Source organism: Olea europaea, chromosome 2, assembly GCF_002742605.1.
Source record: "Olea europaea var. sylvestris chromosome 2, O_europaea_v1, whole genome shotgun sequence".
Classification (NCBI taxonomy): Eukaryota; Viridiplantae; Streptophyta; class Magnoliopsida; order Lamiales; family Oleaceae; genus Olea; species Olea europaea.
Genome location: NC_036238.1, coordinates 24,854,317 through 24,869,217, shown reverse-complemented (window position 1 = coordinate 24,869,217; position 14,901 = coordinate 24,854,317). Strand labels below are relative to the sequence as shown.

At 33.2% G+C, this 14,901-nt stretch overlaps 1 protein-coding gene across 1 annotated transcript; it reads right to left on the bottom strand.

Moving 5' to 3' along the window:
- Positions 1-8,830: 8,830 nt before the first annotated feature.
- LOC111376256 (ethylene-responsive transcription factor ERF086-like) lies at positions 8,831-10,111 on the bottom strand. The gene has a single exon (XM_022999207.1). It carries the CDS (start codon positions 10,061-10,063, stop codon positions 9,047-9,049), a length of 1,017 nt encoding a protein of 338 aa, XP_022854975.1. The 5' UTR covers positions 10,064-10,111; the 3' UTR covers positions 8,831-9,046.
- Between the last annotated feature and the right edge of the window lie 4,790 nt (positions 10,112-14,901).

Sequence of the window (14,901 nt, the reverse complement as noted above, 5' to 3'; positions counted from 1 at the left end):
TATGAAGATATCCCCTATGTTGTCAAGATATTATGAACTTTCTATCTTCGGTGAGTTTTGTTTCAATAAGTAAAAGTCATGAATATAATCCAAAAAGGTTGAAGATGATAGTTTTACTATGAATCTCGTCTCACTCAAAGAAGCACTCAAAGTAATATAGTCCCACATAATAATAATTTCTTATTGCAACATGAGAATGCAACACCCTTCATGTGAATTTTTGCATGTTAACTTACGTAGTAAATTGGTCTTAGAAAGTTCAATATTTTGTCTTATAAATCTATTGAATTACTAATGTAGCTCGTTGGCCCTAGTGTGGGCAGTGTGTTGAGTCGAGCCGGCACAGGCATTCATCCTTGAGCTCGATTTGTCTTAGCAGCTCGCGTAATAGGGGATAAGTTGCATATATATATATATATATACACACACACACACACAATCATCGATTGAAATATTAGAAAATACTGAGAAATATGATAAAACCCTCATCATTATTAGCATATCTATTGTAATTCATTCGAAATAGATTAATAAAATGTTGCGAAACTAATATAGAACACAAGTCTTAATTCACTAATTGATACAATACTTTGAAGTATGAATATGTACTACATTTAAAGTGTGACGTGTCCCATCAATTTATGGCACCTAAAAAGTGTTTAGCACCCCATTGTGTCCATAGCATTACCTTTCGAAATATGGTAAAAAATATAGGAAAAAAACATTGTTTATTAGAAAGAATTGAGAAGAGCAATGAAAATGAAAAAGTGAAGAACTTTTACAAATTATACTGCTGGAGAGTGGTATACAAAATTTTGGAATACAGTAGAAAAGTGTGAAGAAATAGTTTGACAAATCCCAATTCATAGACGGAAACATAAGGAAAAAATCTAAACTTAATTTTCAAATTTAGGCAGTCAACGATTGCTTGAATTTGAATTGATGGTACTTACGACTGGTGCCATCAAATCGATGCCTTGCAATTTTTATGTTGAGCTGCTTGCAAGATCAACTTGTTAGTACGTGAAATTGGCCACTTATTAATGGACTTGTGAGTCGACGAGTGGCTCGTACAAAAAAATTTTGACCCGACAACACTCACTTCAGAGGTAAGAGCAAGCTGCATGTGTCGTGCTGGTGAGTCGAGAAGCGGCTTGCACCCATTGCCAACTCTAGTTGGCTCCTAGTTGAAACAGGTAAAAACACCTATATCATTTTTCCCACGTTAGAAACCCATAAAAAAAAAAAAATAATAATAATAAATATATATAATAATAATAATAATATTAATAAGAGTGAAAAATATCACACACACATAAAGGCAGCACACAGTAAGATGGGGTTGTACCGTGTACATACAGACAAAACAATGGAAGGAAAACACGTTTATTTCCTCTATTAAAAGTCGCTATACGTTTTTCTTATAGTTGGTTGAGACTTTCTGTTTTAAAAAGGGTAAATTGTAATCATTTTCGTTAGAAAATATACACAAATACTGGGGTTTGTTTGTAGTTACCTCTGCTGAATTACTCTCCCCTCTCCCACCGCACCCCACCTCACTCCTCACATCTATGAAATTTACTCGCAGAATCTCACTTCTGTATGCCATTGATGGCTTGTAAAGACTGATATCTATATATAGGTGTATTGTATTATAGTGTGTATAGTTGTAAAAGAATTGAGAGGTACAGCGGGACCGAGGCAATGGAGGGGGCACCAGTGGATCCGATGGTGGAATGGGGCGCTCCCGGTGGTGAAACCGGGCTTGAAGGTCAGTGTAGGTTGAATTTCGCCTGACTAGAATTGGATTTTGTAATGCAGAGTGAAATTTAATTGATTTGAGGTTTGATTTTGTAAATGCAGAGCCTATGTGGCAGCTGGGTCTTGGGGTTGAGCCCGAGTCGTACCCGGAGAGGCCGGGTGAGCCGGATTGTGGTTATTACTTGAAGACTGGATTCTGTGGGTACGGTGCTCGCTGTCGTTTCAATCATCCCCGTGACAGGAGTGTGGTAAAATTTCTCAAATTTCGTGTGTCAAAATTTGATCTTTAGGGCTCAACTTTGACTTTTTGTGGCAGGATTCGTGTGATCGTGTAGTGTTGGATTGTGCTAATTACTGTGAATTTATTCCATTTTTTAGTGGGGGTTTTGTGTAGATTTGATTTTAATATATATAAAAATTAATCTTTTTGAGTTTTATTTGAGTTCATAATGGTTTTCGCAAGAAAAGATATACTAAATTGAAAAATAAAAAATAAAAAAATGGCATTGCGATGGTTTTGATGCAGTAAGATGGATTGATAGAATTCAATTGTGTTTCAATACAGGTGATGAGAGCATTGATGGCTAGTGGTGGTGATTACCCAGAACGTGTTGGTCAACCAGTCTGCCAGGTATGCATTTGCATGAAATTAATTTTGTAAACAGAGCGCAGCACACAGTAAGATGGGGTTGTACCGTGTACATACAGACAAAACAATGGAAGGAAAACACGTTTATTTCCTCTATTAAAAGTCGCTATACGTTTTTCTTATAGTTGGTTGAGACTTTCTGTTTTAAAAAGGGTAAATTGTAATCATTTTCGTTAGAAAATATACACAAATACTGGGGTTTGTTTGTAGTTACCTCTGCTGAATTACTCTCCCCTCTCCCACCGCACCCCACCTCACTCCTCACATCTATGAAATTTACTCGCAGAATCTCACTTCTGTATGCCATTGATGGCTTGTAAAGACTGATATCTATATATAGGTGTATTGTATTATAGTGTGTATAGTTGTAAAAGAATTGAGAGGTACAGCGGGACCGAGGCAATGGAGGGGGCACCAGTGGATCCGATGGTGGAATGGGGCGCTCCCGGTGGTGAAACCGGGCTTGAAGGTCAGTGTAGGTTGAATTTCGCCTGACTAGAATTGGATTTTGTAATGCAGAGTGAAATTTAATTGATTTGAGGTTTGATTTTGTAAATGCAGAGCCTATGTGGCAGCTGGGTCTTGGGGTTGAGCCCGAGTCGTACCCGGAGAGGCCGGGTGAGCCGGATTGTGGTTATTACTTGAAGACTGGATTCTGTGGGTACGGTGCTCGCTGTCGTTTCAATCATCCCCGTGACAGGAGTGTGGTAAAATTTCTCAAATTTCGTGTGTCAAAATTTGATCTTTAGGGCTCAACTTTGACTTTTTGTGGCAGGATTCGTGTGATCGTGTAGTGTTGGATTGTGCTAATTACTGTGAATTTATTCCATTTTTTAGTGGGGGTTTTGTGTAGATTTGATTTTAATATATATAAAAATTAATCTTTTTGAGTTTTATTTGAGTTCATAATGGTTTTCGCAAGAAAAGATATACTAAATTGAAAAATAAAAAATAAAAAAATGGCATTGCGATGGTTTTGATGCAGTAAGATGGATTGATAGAATTCAATTGTGTTTCAATACAGGTGATGAGAGCATTGATGGCTAGTGGTGGTGATTACCCAGAACGTGTTGGTCAACCAGTCTGCCAGGTATGCATTTGCATGAAATTAATTTTGTAAACAGAGCTATACGTGTATGTGTTTGTTGCGTAAAAAGGATACTCGATGCCAGGTATCAATCCATTTGCATGCAATTTTGTCTTAAGACAAGAAATATACGTTTGTGTGTTTTTTTTTTGAAAAAGATACTCTTTGCCAGATATCCATTTGCATTCAAAGCTCTTAGAGATATTGAATAAATTAATGATAAGAATATAAACGAAAAATATAAATGCCCGTTATACTTTCTGAAGTTGAAGATTTTATTAATTAGGTGATATTATGGAATTTTATTTGGCTAGATTTTTGTATGTTATGATTAATCCATCTGTTCATTGTTTAATACTGGAGAAAGTACATTTATTAGATTATTCTACTCAAGCAGTTCATCTGTTTACTGTTTTGTAGATTGAGCTTTTTTCGTTGATCCAAGGATGCAAATAATTCGTCTGCATACTGTCTGAAATTGTCCTTTTGTTCCCTCTAGATTCCTAGTTTGATATTTATGATAATACCTTGTTTGATGTTGATTCTGCTATGTATTAAATGCCTCCGTATGAATCTGTCAACTGCATATAACCAAAAAATTTGCAATATATTTTCCATGATTGATGTTAGAAATTAGAAATACCTCTGCTAGATTCCACCATAAAAAAAATTTCATGTCTAATTTCTAAATCCAGATACAAACAGCTTCATTGATAAACCATTCTCTTTTTCTCTTGGATGATCAGTATATTGAAATGGGTAAGGTATTGTTCAGGGTTTGCAGCCTCTTGTATTGGTAACATTTCCATGCTGGTTATCTTTTTCAATTCGTCCTTTTCATAATGTGTATTCTGCTACTCTATTTGAACACCGACAATTAGTTTCCTACTTTGCAATATTCTACAACTTCTGGGTCTTAAAAATGTTTGCAGTTTCCCTCTTTCTGTGTTATGATTGTCTGTATCGTGTTGATGATTTCATCTTTACCTATCCTTTGAATCCATAGATTAGAGCATCTTAAATTGCTTTCATTTTTTTTATGTCCTCTGGCAATTACTGTATCCTTACAGAATTTAATGGATCTATTCTTTATGAATTTGTTGTGACCTCTTTCTATTATTTTCAAGCTGATTAACCTTAGAACCTCAAAAGTTTGTATAGTGCTTTATCATTAAGAATGCATTTGGATTTGTCAACTTGTGTCTCTTATGAAAGATTCAGTTTGTTTTATGTTGATCAGGAATCGTCGTTTCTTTATTATAGATATACATTATATAAAAGCAAGTTCATATACTCATATCTTTCAGATTGACTATGTTTAGGGTTATCGTAAGGTAATTCATATTTATTTTAGAAGCCTGACCTTGTTTCTTGAATATGTCTTCCTTCTTTCTTTGTAGTTTACATCATTGTTGTGCAGATTATATAAACAGGAATTATTATTATTATAATGTTTCTATAATATGGATCTGCCTCCTCAATGATTGTGCTTAGCTATCTTTTTATATTCAAAAGTTTGGACTTTTGTTTTCTATAACTTTTGATAGAGGCAGCGTAGGTGCTAGATAGATTTTGACTCCTATAACTCATCATTTTTTATTTTTTTAATATTTAGAGTGAGCTCTCAAATTCTTCATACCTCTAGTAAGAAACAGGAATTGAAAATAAAATGAAAAGCTAATCTCAATCTTAATCTTAACAATGTTAGAAGTGCTATTTATCTGAGGAAAAGCTACTGTGTTCTGCATAAACTTTGAAGAGATGTCAAACGGTTGGAACTAAAAAAATATACATCTTCAAAATGCACTTTACTCTTTAGTTATCTGTTCATTGATGTTGTAACTCCTACTAATGTGTGTTAATTTGTCTGTCTTACTGAGAATTTCATTATCTTTCTATCATTTAGGCCTTTTCATACTAACTGTTCTCTTGGTGCTGAACTTGTAGTACTATATGCGGACAGGAATGTGTAAATATGGTGCTTCCTGCAAATATCACCATCCAAAACAGGAAGGTGGATCTTCAGGCTCGCTGACCCTGAATTATTATGGATATCCATTGCGACCGGTCTGCCTCTTTGATATATATATATATAGAAATAATTAACAGTACACATTTCTTTACATTTCTTTACTTCGTTAAATAGTAGACCTTCTCAGTTAAACTTTAGTCAAGAGATATTGATGGCATATAATTTTGTGGGATCTTCTCTTTTCTTTCTTTTTCATATGTTTTTGACTACTTTCTTTTCTTTTGTGAGGTGGGGGTGGGGGTGGGGTTGGAGTTGTGCCAGTACCATGGAATCAGATTCTGTTCATCTCCTTGAGATTGAAAAACAGAATTTAAGCCTTGGATGATACCTTAGCAGTAAAGTTCATTAGATTCTGCCAGAGGGATGTCATTCTTTCTTCTCATAACTATCTCATACTGGGAACGCTGCCTTCCTTTTACCTCTAGTTATTCTACATTTTTTTTACCATCTATGACACTGACAATATATTTAAGCATGTAGGTGGAGGTGCCCTCTGGTATGATGGACTCAATGATTGGTAGCTTTTAGTATACCTTATGCTACTCTTTGAAATTGGAGCACAGCATTTCTTCCTTTTTATTTCATGATGTGTGCATGAGTACATCAGATTGTAATGATTAAATTAGATTTTTACTCTATATTTTTATAATGCCGTTGGTTAAAAATTTTCTGATTATCAAAATATTATCATCTTGAATCTACACTCATGGACAATCTATGTAATTATATTTTGTTGTGGAAAATAGCAATTTATCATCACGTGATTTGACTTCCTTTTAATTATCCCCTTGTGGTTTGAAAATTGTCCGGTAACATTTGTTTTTTCCAAAACCGTTGCCCTTTACTTAATTTCTATATTAACATTGCCTAATGGTCTTAATTTTGTTTATGTAAAACGATAGTATAGCCCTGTTCATGTAAAACTATTAGTAATGTTTTAGTAGGAATAGTTGTGGGTCCCATAAAAATATGTGGATAATAAATGTGCAGTAGTTAGGAATGTGTAGTTGAAATTAATGTTTGACTTTGACTTGATAAAAAAAAATGAAATTATTAGTAACCTTTTAGGAAACAAGGACTATATTTTTAATATGAAGATGACACAATGACATTGTAAGAAGGCATCACTTATTCCATATGGTCAATGTAGACATAATTAGGTTAAGTTAAAGGGGTAGAATGGAAGGGTTAGGAGTTGGGTTGGTTAATCAGTAGTGTGTTGAAAACGACAAAAGGTGGGTTATTTCCAAATGATGTGGAGGTAACTACATGAATTTCAATTTGCATTTCCCTATTTTTATTTGCGCGCTATTTCTTTTCAGTAAGTAGTATTTATATGATTACTATTCTGTATAAATATGAGAATCATATGACAGCATTTTTTGTTGTATTCTTGGATGTTATGATAGTGTCTTTTAATTATTTTTCAGGGTGCTCCAGTTTGCATTAGCTATTCACAGAATGCAGTATGCCAGTTTGGACCCTTGTGCAGATTCGATCACCCCATGAAGAAGCTGAGCAGCAGTCCATCTGCATCTTCTCTAACTGATATGCCTGTTGCTCCATATCCTGTGGGATCTAGTATTGCAACTTTGGCTCCATCATCATCGTCATCATCAGACTTGAGACCCGAGGTTATTGCTGGATACAGAGGAGACTCTCCATCACCCCAAATGTCGTCTATAAGCAGTACAGGTGCTTCAGTTGGTTCAATATATTCACAAAGTGGCCCTGTTTCTCATTCTAGCATTCAGCAGTCGGGGCAGGGTATTGGAGGTGAGGTTCATACATCAAACTGAACACAAGAAGCCATTTCATGGTCCTTGTATATTAATTTTCATGAACCCAACAGTCAACACTCCATTTCGGGTGCAAGCCCCTCTACCTATGTTCACCTGTGTTCATAATGTCATCCTTTGCCTGCCATTTTCATTTTCAATAAGCGATTTATACCCCCTCAAAGATCCGAGAACACCTTACTCTTTCTGCTAGCTAGTTTTTGAATAAAAAAGAGAAAAACAAAAAACAAAAAACAAAAAAACAAAAAAACAAAACCTCTCATTTAAACAATAATTTGCACCCCTGCCCAAATTTTGGAGCTGCTTGTGTCTATTTATGTTGTCATTCTCAAAATGGGAACAACCTCGACTAGGTAATGAGTCTCAAGGTGTTCTTGTTCCCCTTTTTTGTTCGGGGCTTTGTTGTGGAGCAAATAATAATTTTGGAGAATCGCAAAGGCGATTCAATACTGCCTGGAATGTAAAATATACAGTTATTTTGTGGGATATGAATTGCTTGAATGCTGCTTCAATAAATTATCAACAGTGCATCGAATTCATAGAAAATCTTGAATTTGTTGAGCGGTGTTCATATTTTTCCAGTTATTTCAGATTTGGGGATGCTAGAATGATTTAATGTTGTTTTCATATTTTCATGAAGTTCCAAAATTAGAATTATCAACTTCATAGGGACAATGATGGAAATTGTGCCTTACGTTTCTAAATTTTATTTGGAAGGGGACAATGCTGAAGATCATTTTGTGATATGATGTTAAATTAAGCCCTCGATGGGCTCTCATTTTTGTCAAATTTTAATGGTTGGAATAGTATTTTTTTGAAGAATGTATGGTTGAAAAAGAATGAAAAGTTTTTTATTGACGTGTAATATTATTTTATGGAAGATCGTGTGGCTGAAAATAAGATAGAGAAAAAAAATGAAAAAGAGAATGGAGGCCAAATGAGACTAAACACTACTGAACAATATACTGACAAAATTTAGCGGAATTGTGCCTTCAGTGATACTTGGAAGTAAACGATGCATAGCTTTTTAATGTCTCCATTCATTTCATATCAATACATTAAATGCTGCGAGCAACAACGCATGCTTGATATTCATGGGTTAGACATGAGCAGTTTTGATTGCCATTTCTGTAAAATATTGGACCTAAAAAGGCTAAAAATCTTGTTTATATTACCTTTTTACCAAAAATGTTGCAAGTAATTGGTGAATGTGCATGTGTGGACAGTTGCTATTTAGTACGTTTACCAAAAATGTTGCAAGTAATTGGTGAATGTGCATGTGTGGACAGTTGCTATTTAGTACGTTCGATTGAACAACGTCATGTTTATCGATTTTTCTTTTTTAGTCATATCCAACCCGGTAGATTAAAAAATTATGTCGTTGGCTCTTAGAGTATGTGATTGAACCATAATTAGAGAAAACTCCAAAAGAGAATTAATGTAGTAACTGATTTCCACAAGTTCAAAATTACAATAACATTTTTGACATTTTGAACCAAACACATCACAGGAGTAACCAAAATACTCTCCACTCTGCTTATGGACTCGAACTTAGGTGAACCATCCATGACTAGGAAGAAACTTGAGTGAAACTAAGTGAAGGTCTCAATCGACTAACATTGAAGTACCGATAGGTGAGAGAGAGAGAGAGAGAGAGATGTAAATAGATTTCAAAATTACAGAGTTGCTTCAAATTAATCTTCAATGTTCATCAGCATTCAAAAAGGAGTGTACCCCAAGTCTGCTGCGTCCCCAAAAGAAGGGAATAACGATGTGCAACTTTCTGCTGAACTCGTTGGATCCTTCATCTCAAAACTTGGATAATCACACATTGAATCCAAAGTTCCCATGCATCCATTTGAAGAACCGTTTATCATGGCTGAAAGTTCAGAAGAACTCAGTCCCCATGACAGCTGATCATCATTCCAGATACTTCCCGGGTTCATCATTGTCGAAACACTTGTCGAATCAACAAGAAACTCATTACTATCATAACACGGCAGATTCTGCAAGAAACTCAGATCTGAGTAGAAATCCTGATTATGCGAAGAATTAATTTCATTGGTTTTGTTTGAGTTCATGCTGGCGGCAGTAGTAGTAGGAGGAGGATTCAAACAGTTGTTAGGAACAATGCAATCCAAATACCCTGAGTTTGTACTATCAGCAGACATAAAGAAACTGTTATCATAATCAGTTTTCACTGTGTGCTGATTATTTTTTCGTGGAATGTCAGGTTGAAACGTACTGTTTTGATTTTGATGACATTCGTCTTGATCAGTACGTTGAATCGGTACCTGCAAAGTCGACGTCAAAGAGGACGCACTGTTTTGATTTGTGGGCTGCTGCAAGAAACCTTGGAGATCAAAAGGGGTACTCAAAAAAGATTGAAAAGGTGTATTACTATAATTATCAGAATATATAAAGTTGGTTCTTGCTTGCGTGCCCTTAATGTTGAGGGCAGCCCTATCATATGCAAGAGCAGCTTCTTGGGCAGTATCGAAAGTCCCAAGCCAGTGTCTTTCTTTGGTTGTAGGGTCCCTTATTTCAGCAGCATATCTGCCCCAAGGTCGCCTTCTTACACCAAGAAATCTTCCTGGTTCTGTTTGTTTTTTTCTGCCTCTCCTTTCAGTTGACAAAGGGATAGATATATTACGTTGTAATAATGCAAAACCTGTTTCTGTAAGAATAGGTTCAAAGAGATTGAAGGGCTTGTTTGAGGATTTTGAGATAGACATTGTGATTTCTTGTAAGAATTTTGTTGAGAAAGATGAGAATTTAGGAGAATGAGGGAAGTTGTGTGAAGTATTGAGTTTGAATTAAGAGTGTGGAGGGTTTCTTTTAAAGAAGGAAATGTGGGGATGGAGACAGGGAGAAGGACAGTGTAGACGTCATTCATTCAAAGACCACCCTTTTTTGAGCTCTTTTAGAAAATCTTTCTTTTGGAGTGCGGATTTTGTAAGTTGAATAATAGTATCTAGCACTTGTACTCGTGATGTTTAATATTTGGTTGCAGCAAATGATATGTCAAATTAATCATAAATTCTTGTATATAATTTAGGCAATGATTTAATGTAACAAGTGTTGTGGTTTAGACGAGTGTTGAACATCACAGGTCGACACTACCACACTTAGAGTTTCAATTTTGAGACAATGCATGTCGATACCCTGGATTACATATATTAGATGAGAATTAGATGGGAAAATTTGTTCTTTGTCTTGTATAGTCATAAATATGGCACACAGTAGGAATAGACAAATATTAATTTATCTTTTATTAAATATCGTTGAGGGCTACTTAGTTCAATCTATCAAAACAAACAACTGTAATTTCATCTTTAAGACACTATAAACATGTTATACTGTATTATACAGGACTAAATAAAATATAAAAAGAAAAACATGATAGATACTTGTTCATGTAGTCCAGTTAAATATACCAAACATGTCCTTAAAATTTAAATGCTTTAGCAATAGCATAATCATCAGACTCATTAGCATGCTATTAATATGGAATTGCTCTCATAATGACCTTAAAATTGGGTTCAGACTTCTGAAGGAATGTCGGGATTGATTAAGAAACTTTAACAATTTGAGCTGTGAAAAATAAGAAAGAGAATGGCAGACAGATTTTTGTCTGTATTTTTCTTGAGAAATTCATATATTTGAATAAGTTAATGATTAATATTTGTATTATTCTTGTAACAAGTCTTAGATGTCACATGTTTAATCCGCATTCCATGCAAAATATATTGTCAAACTTTTATTTTAGTTTCTTGTCTTCTTCGTGATTTTCAAAGGGAGCAGTTAAAGATTTTCATTAATCCAAACAGCAACTGGTCTATAAAAAAAAAAATTAAAAAAAAATTAATTTCAAAATTACTTTTTTACTTAAATAAACTTATTTGTAAGTAAAAAAATTTTAAGCTTAGTCTTATTTTCAAGTTCGGCACCTATAACCCTTTTCCAAACATTAAATTGACTAAAATTGAGAGAAATACTAAGTTAAATGGTGATCAAGACGTGTCATGTGTGTATGTATATATATATATGTCTGTAAAAACATAGTCTCAATAGAACGTATTTGGAAAGAGTAATAGAAATTAAGCCCTTGTTTTTAGTTAAAAATCGGATTTTTAGTAAATTTAGATAAAAGTTGACAGAAATGTGTGATGTAAAATTAATCAAAGTTATGAGTTTAAAAAATATGTGACTGAAAATGAATTTGATGAAAAATACGTTTCGTTGCACTAACGCATTTGCTTTAGGTCTTGTTTGTGCCCCTTTAATTTCAAAAAGTGTATTAAGGAATAGTTATAAATGTTGAAATGTATGGTTAAAAAAGAAGAAAATGTTTCTGATTTATGTGTAATATTATTTTAATAAAAAATGTGTGGTTGAAAATAAGTAATGTAAAAAAAATAATGTGGTAGAATGGTTAACAAATAAAGGCTAAATCTAGTCGATTCGAATATTTTAATAGATGTAATAATAAATGTAACATAACACTTAAGCAGAATTACGTGTTAAAATGAGTTTGTTGTTATATAGAATACATCAACTAGTAAACAATATTATTGGTCAAGAATAAATTAAAGAATATCGATTTAGGTGGTCACGGCCACTTTCATTAACAAGAGTGTGATCCTAAGCCCATGTTTGGTTCCCATTATTTCTTCATTAAAATGAAAAATATGACCATTATCCATCACATCAAACAATCAAATTTGAATTTCTATCTTTTGTGTGAATCCCGTGACGATTATATTTTTCATTCTCATTCTTCAAAAAATGAGAAATAAATGGGGGCTAAATTCTTAATAGAACATGTTAGAAGTGTAGAATAAATCATGATTAACACTTCGTGTTATAATTGTTAAAGTCTATTCAAATGAATGTGATAAAAATAAATTTCTAATTTTGAAATTAGATTAAAAAAACTATTAATGAAAAAGTTAGTCATGAGTCATCAAGCAGCGCCTTGTCTTTAAAAGCAAGGAAAAAGGGGTATAGTCAAAAGTATAATAAAACTGCGCAAACAAAAAATAATTAGTGGGACATTAATCTAATTAATTAAGCACTTCTAATAGGATGCTTTTTTGTTTTTTTTTAAGCTTTTTGTTGTTAATTAAAACTTCACATGCCTAAATGGCATTGGAAACAGCATAAACTTATCAATAATGATCAAACAGGTCAACTCATTTTTGTCTTTAGCTTTTCAAAATTCCGTAATGACTTATTGAAAAATAATTCAGAGGAAAGAAAAAGGAAGACTGAAAGAGAGATTATTACGATGACATTACAGGATTTGTATTTAATTGTTAAATGTTCCATCCAAAAAAGTCAAGATGAATTCTATGCTCAAAACTTCACGTTAAAAAGTTAAGATGAAATTCGATCATTAATCGGGAATGGAATGAACCATATCTGATTACAGACGGATATAGGGGGCGCTAGGCTGTAGCCCCCCCCTAGGTCCAAGAATTTTTTTTAAGGTATTTTTTATTTTTTTGGGTAAAAAATTAGTTTTTCATGTGTAATTTTTTTTTTTCCACATAGTAGCTCGATTTGAAATTTTGTAGCCCGGTCATGGATTCAATCCTGGATCCGTCCCTGTTTGATTACCTCTTTTCAAGAAAGAGAAATGTATTAATTTTGATTAAATAGCGATTTCGATTTCGATTTCGATTTCAATTTCAAATGTAAAGTTGTTGATCCAATTATTATTTTTACCTTTTTAATATAACTTATGTTTGAATACTTTTTATGGTAAAATGAGTGCACGTGGGCACCCCTTAGGTTCAACATGAAGTGCAACTCTAGGTGATTGTTTTTTCCTTTTTTTGTTTTTTTTAACCTCATTATATTTGAAGTCGACTATATAAATCTATTTTAGCCCACCGTTTTATGTGTTTATTGAAGATATAAAGTAATTAAATAATATTTAGCACCCATAATTTTTATTTTTTAAACTAAATCAGAAATTATATTTTAATGAGTTTGGCATGGACACAATCTATGACCATTGACTCCTCCACTACTCTTTTGAAGGATTGAATATTATAGAACTATAGATGCATCGAATGCCATTAATTTTATCTTATTCCATAAATTCAGGAACAAAAAATATATTGTCCAAAAAAAAGAAGAATATCTTATTTTTAATTATTCAAAATTTAATTTCAAAATAAATTATGGAGTATGGACAGTCTAAATAAATCAAAAAAAATTCCATTGAAAAATTACTTTTATCATTATTTTAGGTTGAATGGGATCATCAAAGCCAATAATTTAAGTTATTTTTTCATTTATGAAAGGTCTGCTAATTAATAAGTTTTAGCATTTGAAGGATGCAAAAGTTAGTCAATGTTCATGTTAAAAGATGTGATTCCACTGATTGAATTGTGTAATCTTGTTTGCTAATAATTTATTATATATTGTAAGGTGGAATTTCTTTGGAGAATTGCATTACTTAAATTAAATACAATGGCGATTAATTAAGTATTATCTCAATAAATTGAAAGTCGATTAATCTTTATTTTTCCTTCCTTCTGAATGAAATACAATGATTTAATGTTAACATGAAGTTGGGACCTCTTTTTTCCACTTTACATCAACTGCGCAATCTTTCATTCTCGCAATTTTGTTGAGCTCATTGCTACATTCATTGAAAAGATTGGAAAAATTATATTTTTAACAACGAAAAAATGTGATGTTGCCTATTTAATACTAATTTTAGAAAGAGCGAAAATCTTACTCACCTAATTATTAAGCTTCTTGGTGGGGATTAAAATCAAGATTTTAATTTAGGTCAAAATTAAACATATTTTAGAGGATTCACAACTTTTTAACTATACATTTCATCAATTTTTAACAAAAACTACTAAAAACTGATTTTAACCCTATGGATTCCTTATTTATATATCAAGTCCTTTAGTGAATCTGATTATTCTCATCTTTGTATATGTCTCGAGTTGGAACAAATTACTATAATGCGCCCTCATTTATGGATTAGGTGACATTTTTTTCATAAATTTTACAAATAGAAGCTCTAATTTTCATATTTGTCATTTCTTATCTTAATTCCGAATTTATTTCTTGGAAGAAAGACTACTTCAAAGATTTTTAGACTATTATATGTGAAGAAGTATTATAAATACTATTTATATAAATGAATCTATTTTCTCTCTAACAATTAAAATTTTTAAACCCTAAAATTCTACCTAATTGTGCCAAACACTGAACAAAGTGTGAGCCCTTTTTTTAGCCGCCCAAACCCAAAGTTACATCCTGACAAGTGAAATTGGTTTTGGTCAGATAAGAATTTTGCACTCTCCCCAAAAATATGCACAAACTTTTGTCTAAATATTTTAAGGCAATCCTGAATTTAGGGAAAAAGATTATTACATTCTAAGACTAAGGAGTAAGGACTTGGACTTTTGACAGGACAAAAATTTTATTTTTTTTTATTTTTTCACGTCTTTGACCAACAAGAATCCTTTGTCCTAAAGAGTTTCCAATAAGCTAACTAGTGATGGTAATGGGACGGGTTCGAGGCGTGGTGGGGTCCCACCCC

Bases quoted from the DNA above. Each gene is read 5' to 3' on its own strand.
- LOC111376256 (XM_022999207.1), bottom strand. From the start codon at position 10,063: ATGTCTATCTCAAAATCCTCAAACAAGCCCTTCAATCTCTTTGAACCT.